Source organism: Alligator sinensis, unplaced genomic scaffold (assembly GCF_000455745.1).
Source record: "Alligator sinensis unplaced genomic scaffold, ASM45574v1 scaffold1681_1, whole genome shotgun sequence".
NCBI classification, from domain to species: Eukaryota; Metazoa; Chordata; order Crocodylia; family Alligatoridae; genus Alligator; species Alligator sinensis.
The window spans coordinates 69,576-79,997 of NW_005843400.1; the positions used below are offsets into that span (position 1 = coordinate 69,576).

The 10,422-nt window shown below is 45.9% G+C and overlaps 1 protein-coding gene across 4 annotated transcripts in view; it reads left to right on the forward strand.

Annotated features, from left to right (window-relative positions):
• Positions 1–10,422, forward strand: part of KPNA3 (karyopherin subunit alpha 3) — a 91,253-nt gene that overhangs the window by 25,529 nt on the left and 55,302 nt on the right. For all 4 annotated transcript variants that reach the window (XM_025195095.1, XM_025195094.1, XM_025195096.1 and 1 more), the window contains exon 2: positions 6,248–6,292. In XM_025195095.1, the coding sequence (XP_025050880.1) occupies positions 6,251–6,292 (42 nt within the window). In that variant the 5' untranslated portion in view covers positions 6,248–6,250. The remainder of the gene's footprint in view (positions 1–6,247; positions 6,293–10,422) is intronic.

The following is a 10,422-nucleotide window of genomic DNA, read 5'->3' on the forward strand; positions in this document are numbered from 1 at the left end:
CTGTCCTGCTGCTGCTTGCCCAGCCGGCGCAGGGGGGCAGGATGTGGGCGTGGCTCACTCCAGGCAGAAGGAGGCAAGCAGCCATAGTGCCTGCTCCCAGCGCTGCTGTGCCCGCCCCTGCTCTGCCACTTTGCCAGCTGGCACAGAGTGCTTGCTCTCAGCGCTGATGTGGGTGCGATAGTGCTGGTAGTGGGAACTATGACCCCCAGAGGAAGCTGTGCCTGCACTGGCCGCCCCCCCGTGCCAGCTGGGTAAGCGGCAGCAGGGTTTAGGCCCCGCTTCAAGCACTATTCTGCCCGCATCCCATGTCTACCCATGCTGGCTAGCAAGCAACAACATCACCTGTCCCCGCTGTCTGTCCTCCGTGCTGGCTGGCAAGCAGCGACAGGACAGAGTCCCCGCTTCTAGTGCTGATGTGGGTATGGCAGCACTGGGAGCAGGGACTATGCCCTGCTAGCACCCAGAGCAAGCCGAGCCTGCATTGCATCTCCCTCCTCCCATGTTGGCTGGGCTGGGCGGGGCAGGGCAGCCATGGAGGCTTCTCCTGTGGCTCCCCCTGCGGGGGGCAGAGTCAGGCACAGCTGGAGGAGCTGCAGGAGAAGCCCCCATGGCTGACCTGCCCTGCCCTGCCTGGCCCCAGTCTTCTGGCACTTAGAAAAAGCCCTGCACTCACCAGCTCTGGCAGCGGGATCAGGGCCTCTGAGGGCTCGTAGTAGAGCCCCCGTGCAGTGAGGGCAGTGGGGATTAGCCCCCCCGACCCCGCCTGGCATCCGCGTGGCAACTGCCCCATGGCATGGGTGCAGCGCGGCTTAGCAGGGCACCGCACACTGTCTGGGAGCTGGGGCCACTGGGGCTGAGTGGTGCTGGGCTCCAGGTGAGTGCTGGAGCCGTCCCAGCTCCCAGACAGCGCACGGTGCCCTGTTGAGCCATGCTGCACCTGCACAAGGTGTGGGGAATGGATTATCACTCTGTCCTGGGCCCGAGCCCCACACTGTCTCCATCCTCCGATGCCGGCCCATAGCCCTATTTCATCTGCCTGGTTGTATGTGCCCTGCCTGCAGGGGTCCCAGCCAGTCTCCATGGAGACCCCACTTGCCTCCTCTGTCTGGTGTCCCCAGCAGTGGGTGCAGGATGGATGGGCTGGAGAGGATTAACTGCCTCGCTGTCCCCATCAGGCAGAGTCAGCATCCCTCCTCCTTGGCCTGCAACACCTCACCAAAACTCCTTAAGTGACCTTCCAGCCCACTCCTGTCTTGATTGGTACAGATGTGTGTGTTAACTGGTCTATAATGTTACAACTGTTAAATATTCATTGTGCCATAATGGCACTCATTGATCAATGCTTTTGCTTTGCTGTACCTAATGTGAGCAACTATAACCTATTTCATTAACACTCTTTATTAGGCAGAACCCGGCCTAATATAGGCAGCCTGCGTGCCCCACTACCAAAGGCCAAATGTGTGTTCTATTTGCTAACAATCTAAATGACGTGGCTTATAGAAAACCATGTAACTTATGCTAGGTACAGACATTCAGAAAGCCTGAGGTAACACTCATCTGGGTTGCAGCATATGATGGAAGTACTAATTCCATAGCTTTTTAGTAGTTTTATTGTGTATGTACCAACTGTTGAACAGATCTCTGTCCTCCTGTCCTAAAAACAGGTGATGTGGAGCTGCCTCACATTATCTACAAGGACACCTTTCCACTTCCTAGCTTTTGATATCTGTGTGTGGCTGGGGTGAGACAAATGTTACACATATAGAAACTGTATGTTACAACAAACCCGCTAGAGATCTATGTTATAACAAACCTGCTTTATAAAATGTGAGAGGTTGTTGGATCATGACACTACCACATTATTGTTTCAAATATAATTATTTTGATGCATTTCTTAGTAATCACATCATTATACTTCAACCTAGGGCTCCAGGAAACTGTTTAACATTACTGGAAATAGTGGCTCAATCCAAAGGAGCCATAAATAAAATTCTTATATGGATACCCCATTTGGGATCTATTTTTAAGAGTCATTCTTTTTTCCTGGACAAGAATTAACTAGGTCAGGGGTTGGCAACTCCCGGCAGGCATACCAGAGCATGGCATGTGAAGGCATTTTGATTGGCATGCATGCCTTGTTTAATGGTGGGGAAGGGGCAGGAGCTGCACTGCCACAACAAGGATCGGGTCCCTGGCAGCTCTCTTGCCATCTGCCCTAAGGTGTGCATCCACCAGCTGCTGGCAACAAGCTGGGCTGGCACTCAGCAGACCTTGGTGCAGCAGCTTGCAGCCTCTCCTAACTGCTGCAAGCAGCCTGAGCTCTGTGGCGGGCAGCGGTGGCCTGCCCAGGTCAGCTGTGGCACGTGGCTGGGAGGCTGCAGGCAGCTATACCGAAGTCTGCAGAGCCCTTGCTTGGCTTGTTGCTGGTGGCTAGTGCAAGCGTGCCTGGAGTGGACAATAGGGAAGCCACAAGGAGTCTGATCCTTGTGGAAGTGCAGCCCTGGCCCCTTCCCTGCCATCCAGCCCAAGGCGCACGTGCACCCACTGCCAGCAATGAGCTGGACCAGGGCTCCACAGATCTCAGGGCAACAGTTTGCAGCCTCCCTGCCTGCCTGCCTCAGCCAGCCCAGGCTCTGGGCAGGCCACTGCTGTCTGTCACAGAGTCTGGGCTGCTCGCAGCAGGGAGTCTGCAAGCTGCTGCATTGGGGTCTGCGGAGCCCTGGTCTGGCTTGTTGCTGTTAGCAGGTGCATGCCTGCCTTGGGGCAGATGGCAGGGAAGGTGCTAAGGCTGTGCTGGCACCACAAAGATCAGGCCCCTCGTGGCTTCCTTGCCATTTGCTCCTTTCATGCCAACATCTTACAAGTCGAGGTTGGGGAGTATTTTTCAAATAGGTATGTAGTTCACAAACTTTTGTTGCATAATATGTATGTAAAATGATAAGTTAAACTAGCTTAAGTTAATATTTATGAAGGGCATGACATGCTGGCATAATCAGGCCACTTGGATATTTTATAAAGGATGTAAAACTGTATGTAGATAAATTCATTATATACATATAACAACTTTATTTTCACCTTGCTTTCATATTATTCAGTGCATATAAATGAAAACGAAAATACGATACATCAACTTTATCCTGTATATCTAGTTGTACAACATAAGAAAATACTTCAAAAACTAGTATTATAAATTGCCTTAATTGCAGTTTTTTCACTTTTAAAATAAGTACTGGTCTCCTATAGTGATTAATAGAGATCTGTGTATTACTTTTTGGGAAGGATCATATCACAAGTGATGTGTGCGTGTAACACATGCTGCACTTAATGTTTTTAAATAGTGTGAGTCTCTTTCATGGGTTTATATAACTTATTCCAAGAGCTTGCATAATTGCTGTGGTAAACTTTAAAATTTTGTTTCAGTTAGAAGCTTGAGACTATCCATTGGCAGTACTTCTGTTTAGTTCCTCTTAATATACCCATCATATTATTCTAGTACTCTGTGCAGTTAAAATCTAAGCCAGGAAATGTGTGTTTTAGTTAGGGTTTTCCTTTTTCCAGAGGGGAAAATTTAAAAAACAAAATATGTATTTAGTTTTTAATACAAGACCCTAGGTATCCTAACACACTATCAGTGATACAAGAACATCCTCTCAGCATTGAAAAAAAATTCAGAGAGGAGCTCAGCCAGCCAGTCACCCACTTTATTCCTTACTCTTTTATATTTTAGTCCTTGGGCACACAGCAGGTTAGGTTGGTACCTTAGGCCAGGTACAGACATTACACTTTTACTAGTATAAGTAATCAGAAACCAGTCTATCCCCATAACAGAACAGAAGTTTGGTGCATGCAGCTGGTTTATACCCATAACAACAGAAGTTCAGCACATAGACTGGTTTAAAATTGCAGAACCTGATCTAAGATTTACTCCCCCCAAACGGCAGACGTGTTCTGTTCACTACTGATCTAAAACTACTGCTTTCAGAAAACCACGTAACTTAGGTTTCCGCCTTGGGCTTTTTGAATGTCTGTATCTAGCCTTGGAGACTAACTGGTTCAGAAAGTCAAGCTTTTGTAAATGACACCCTGCCCTACTTTCTGCTTGACTTCAGCCTAGCATAGCTAACCATCTCTCTACTTTTATTCTTGAGGAGTGCTGTCAGACAGATGTCTTTTGAAGCAGGCTCACAAGGTCATCAGAACAAGATTCTCTTGCACCAGAAAGGGAACAAAGTCCAATATCTTGGACCTCTAGCAAAGATTGTCTGTTTCTAGTCTTTATCTGTAATGAGGGGGCTGTAACTTGAGCACCACTACTGCCAGCAGCTGTCATAGTATGGCACAGGGAGAGCAGCAAGTAGGGAGGATGCTTTATGGTAAAGTGTTGTTTCTGTTGTACCAGAAAATGGTGAGGTTTGTTAAGTTATTGCGAGTTAGTTTGAGGCTAATACCAAGAAAGCTTTTATGTTTTGTGCATGAGCTGCACTCTTGTAGATAATTACATGGACTGGGGTGGTTGAGGTGTTACCGCATTTACCCCCATACAGCAGAAACTTTTTCTAGTAATTGAGGTGTGATTTAAACAAGGAATCTGGTTTCACTCATGGAGGAGCAGAGCTGCCTAACTCTTCTTTTGAAGCCAGGTGGGCAGCTAGCAGTGCCTGTTGAATCTCCTGAAGATCCACCTGGCTCAAGAAGAGGAGCTGGGCAGTTCAGCTGTAACAGGATCGGGTCCTCAGTTGACTTGAAAAATGCTTCTGGCTGAGATGGACTTCTTGTCCCCTCTTTTCAAGCCTGGTGGGCAGCCAGCAGCACCTTCTGCATTAGCTGGGGGCCTGATCCTACTTGGCCTCTTCTCTTGAGCTGGGTGGGCTGTCAGCTGACTAATCAGATGCTTCTGGCTGCCTGCCTGACTTTAGTAGAGGAGCCAGGTAGTTTAACTTGGCTTGAAGTTACTGCCAAGTCAGTTGAGAGCCAGATCTATTGAAGCCAAACTGCCTGTCCCCTCTTCTTGAACCTAGTGGGCAACCATCACCCACCATATCCTGCAACAAGGGGGCTAATAGCAGCCGTAGGTTTTTGCTCTGCCCTTCCTGCAACTACCTGTGGCTCTTTTCTCTGCAAAAAATACTTACCAGCACTTCAAGGAAAAACTTTTTTGGTTTTCTTGTTTGTTTGTTGTTTTTGGTTGTTTATTCTGCCTTCCAAAAACAAGGCATGTATCTTATTTGGTGGCATATGGTATGTGAGAAAATACAGTATTTTAGGTTGTGTTGCCTGAGACTTTAGCCTTGAGGGCAAGGATTGAGAATACAAACCTGACATGGTCGTGAGTAAATGTCATAAGCAAAACGTAGGGACTTTTGTGCCTTGATCTCCTCATGTCACTGAGATGGCATGCTGAATCAGTTACTAGTTTTCAAGATTTGTTTTTTTTTATCCTCCAATTGTGCTGTGATAATTCAAACAGAGGGCACTAGAGGCACTAATGGCTGGGAGTAGGAAGAATGGGATTGTGATCTAGCCAGTTGGTGATGGTAGCATCCGTAAGAAATGCATCCTACTATACGAGGGCCCAGTGTCAATGAAGAATGCTGTAGGACCCCTAGACTGCAGTCTCTTGACACCTTGGACGTGTCTCTTTGACTGTGGAGACAGTACCAGGGTGGTGTAAGCTGTTCAGAGTGATTCCCTCTGCCTATAATCATCATCTCAGTTTTGCTAGGGTTAAGTTCAGCAAACTCTTCTCATTCATGTGCTAGTTTTGGCCAGATAGTGGGAAGATGGGTGATAATTGTGTAATATGCTGTGAAGGATAGTGTGTGTATGTGTGCATGTATACACTAGCATGCATGTTATGGTTAAATTTTGAATTTTTGAAGTTACTGTTTCACTTAGTGGCTGCATGTAAATATTTAACAAGACCAAGGAGAGTGTGAGTCTTGTGGTATTCCAAAAGGGAGTGCTGTATGGAACTATTTTATGCTTTTTTTTTTTTTACTTTTTAGCATATTTTATTGTCCCAGTTCGTAGTGAAGCTTTACCATATTTGTGAGGTGCAACTTTTTCTTTCACCAAATAATTTCCCGGAATTATGCTTTAAAAGTAGTTCCTCTCATCCTACATAAGATGGACACTGAACATTTTTTTTTTTTCATTGCATTGTTCTGTGAATGACTTGGAAGAGTACTAAAGCTTACAGGTCTTTGTATGCTCTTAATAAAAATCTTCTGTTTGTTTGTTTTTGCAGACCATGAGAAGACACCGAAATGAAGTAACAATTGAATTGCGGAAGGTAATTGGATGTACTTGTGTTTTATCAGCAGCTATTAGATTTTCTGTTTTGCCATTATTTAAAAAGATAGTGGTTTCTCTTTGTCATGACTTTGTCCTGCTTTGTTTAGCATTCATTGCTTTGTCAGAAAGAAACAAGTTAACGTTGCATTTTCCAATGTTGGTAAAGCCATAAGTATTTTTGAAAATTGCTTCAAATGTGGTCATGGCTGTCATTGTATGTAACAGTGAATAAGCATGTTGGCTTGCTTTCTTTGTGGAAATGATCTGAAGTTAATTATTTAACATTGATATCGAATTGTCAGTCACTGGAGCTCTCATGGAAATAAGTGAATTACTCCTGTACAGAACTTAATTCCAGGCTATCTGCAAATTCATGTGAATTCATAGTATGATTAAGGACTGTGATAAAGAGGTTTACTGATATGAGGTGCCTGCAAGCAAAAATGCTTACAGTGCTGTGCTGTCAGCATATCCAGCCTGCATCTTTGACATGCTCTCCTGGCAAAAGCATAATTAACACAATAAGTTGGATTGGTAAGATATAAGTAGGCAGCCTAGTATCCAGTGAAACTCCCTATGATAGTTCAATAATGCCTTGTGGGATATCACACTTCTTTCAGAGAATTGTGGGAGTTTGATGTCAAGTTTCTCCATTACATTCTATACTCTGTTCTTTGTGCAAGTTTTCAGTTTCCCTGTAACCTTGTTAGCATGATGAGCAGGTTAGCAGCATTCTTGCATCTGTTTGGTTGACAGAGCATCTGTTTATTCTGTATCTGAAGAACTTCTGTTACCTCCATAGCAACTGGTCATGCAGTACTAAAAATAGTATTGAGTATATGAGATGGACAGCAAATGAAAATCAGTCAGTGCTGCAATTATTCTCAATGCTTCATGCTTGTTCCACTCAGGTTGGATAGTGTCTAAATTCCATATGACAGCTAATTAGATTCTCAACCAGGGTGATGTGATGAGACCTTTCTAAAAGTGCTAGTATTTTTCAGCACCTTTAGGTGTGCAAACACCTACACATCAATCACAGGATAGGCCCACATATTTCAAATAGAAGTCCATAGTGTTGAAAACACTCTGACCTGTTGTGGTCTATTATTTTTTCCATCGTGAAGAGTGAAAGCCAAGAAGTGGCGCTTACCTGTTGGTGCCTTGAGTCTAAAATGGTTGAGAACCATTGATCTAACTCATAAGGCAAATACAGGGTGATCAGCAGTAGCTAGCAAACTTTTGAAGGTCATATTCTTGGAGTTGCATGCCAAATTTGCTCCAACCATCCAGTACAAACACGAAAAATGAGATCTGTTTTGACAGTGTAGAAGTGGGTGCCAGTTGTGCTGTTAGATTTTGCAACTCCGGAATTATTATTTTGTCAGTGACCAACCAGTTTTGTGTGGGGCAAGGGCATTAAATGGATGTTACAGTTGATTGTGACAGCACAATGTGAAGGAAGTAGAAGGTTTTGATGTAGTGAACTTCCTAAATGGGGGCGGGGAGAGTTGTTAAAACAGAATACAATCTGATTCTGGTTTAACCATTCTTATTCTGGAGCACAACTTGTTTCTGAATATGTAAACAAAGGGGTAGTTTTACTTTGGTATTGCAACCATGAGTGGACATTTCAATAATGCTGCTGTTTGGTCAGAGAACATGTATCTTTTGGAGTACAGAATGTTCTGAAAGCTGTAACCACAGGCATTTTTCCTAGACTGGGCCCCAGTCGCACTAAGCTTGCAGCCACAGTTGTGATCCTTGGGTACCCAAGAATATCCTGCTTCCCTGCCTCATGAAGCCATACAGTTGGCACCTGGGCAGCAGAATGGAAGAAACTTAATCTGAACAGGTGCAAGATGACTATCAATGCTCCATTGCTAGAAACTTCATCTCATTGAGTCAAAGATTACTACTGTTGCTGTTTTTGAAGCAAACGGTAGTAGAAAGGCATGAGAGTATCGAACACAAAGACGCAAGGGCAATTTCAAGAGTGTATCACAATGTATGAGTGGTTGGAGTGGTCCATAGTTAGTTAGCTTTGTTTTGCTTTGTGAGTAAATTTTATTTTGCTTTTCAAGTTTGTTTTCTCCCTCTTTACTTTCTTAACATGATGTATGTGGGGATGGATACTAATTCGTAGTTTACAGGTCATATAAAACATTAAAATATTCATAAAAACACTTTTACTAAGCAGTAATAAACACTAATATGTGAATTGCAGACTAATGGAAGATGTTAATTTGTTGTCTTCAAAACTGCATATGATCTTGCTCCACTTCCTTATGCCCCTTTCAGCCTTTCCTCAAGTGTGCCTTCCTTAGTGCCATATTGCCTTAAGGTACACTCCCTCTTCAAAAAGGAGAGAGACTCCTATTTACTAGTTCCTGTGTGCTTTATTCTTTATGGCATTGAATAAAAGGTTGTTTTTTACCCTTAAGAAACTCTGGATAGTGAGGCTATCATGGCTACAAAGCATATCTGTTGTCCTCGTTCCAGTTCAGGGTTGCAGCTAACCAAGCCCTGTTTATAGATTCATAGATGTTAGGGTCGGAAGGGACCTCAATAGATCATCGAGTCCGACCCCCTGCATAAGCAGGAAAGAGCGCGGTCTGACCAGTGCTCGATAGAGGGGAAGTATCACCTCCTTGGACCTATTCGTCATGGACCTTGGACCTATTCGTAATGTTGCCGATGTTTAGTAAATAGTTTTCTCATTTGAAGGGAGGGATAAGGTTATTTATTCCCTTTCTATTTAGTTTCCACAAGATAATAGGGATGATTAATTAAGAAATTATTGAGGAAGGCCAGATGGTCACAAGAATACTCCTAACAGGCAACCATAGACTTGTTGGATACAGTCAGTGGCCATAGCTGTTTGGTGTGAGACAAACCTTGTGGATTTTCAGATATTTGATGCAAGGTATACTACACTAGCGTAAGGATTGGCATCCTTTTGCCCAATTCAACACAGTTCAATCCAGCACAGGAGTCAGTGGCAGAGAACTGCACCATGCTATCCACCCCTGTACAGCACTCCCCTGTGCTGTGGAGTAGTCTGCTTTGCAGCATCTGTGCTTTCCTTGCTGTGCAAGGGTCAGGACTCTGCAGAGAGGGAAGTATAAATGTGGTAGAGCAGAGTGAATGCAGGTAGGTAGCTGCCAGTGGTGTGGGAGGAGGGCAGTTATTCAAAAGGACTTGATTTCATGCCCAGAAGGTACGTAGACAGTTTCAGGGAGCAATTTAGCAACATCCCAGCCACAGACTACTGTAGGGTAAGTGACCCTTGCTTTCAACCCCAAAACTCCTTTGCTGTGCCAAAATAAGCGGTTACCGTTAGAGGTGCACCGATACATCAGTCCCATATCGGATTGGCACTGATATAAAAAAAATCAACAGTATTGGCAATTAGGTTTTTTTGGCTGATGTGGCCAATAATGTTGCCGATAAACGCCTTTTGCATGCGCGCAGCCAGGAGCGCAGCCCAACAGCGTGGAGAGTAGCAGAGTCCAGCTGGTAAGTCTGTGAGGGAAGGGGCTTGGGCAGTGGGGGGGCAGATCAAGGCCTCAGTGGTGAGGGAGGGAATGGGGCTGGGGCTCAGGCAGGTGCTGCACGGGCAGCGTGGGGTGCAGGACGGAGCTGCAAGTGGCTCATCTGGGGAGCGTGGGGAGGGGGGATGGCTTCTGCCGCTGCATGCACCCCAGGAGGGCAAGCGGGATGCATGCCCCCAGATCTCTGCACGGGGTGAGGGCGACTGCAGCGGTGCTAGGCTCTTCCTAGCAGGAGGCAGGGCTACACTCAGGGCAAGTGACAGAGGGAGGGTTGCAGGGGGCCTACAGCGAATTTTGGGGTGGCTGTAGCCCTCCTTGCAGCATTATTGCTGCCTGTCCCAAGTGGAGCCTAGCCAGTGCCCCACTGGGAACAGCTCTGCTTCACCCCAGCCCACAGCAGCAGCCCACCCTCACCCTGCATGCAGATTCGGGGGCACATGCCCCCCCATGCCCTCCCGGGGTGCATGCAGCAGCAGCAGATGCCCCCACACCCCCCAGATGAGCTGCTCGTGGTTCTGTCTTGCACCCTGCCTCTAGCTGTGCAACGCCTGCCCCTGCTGCAGTCCTACTCTTT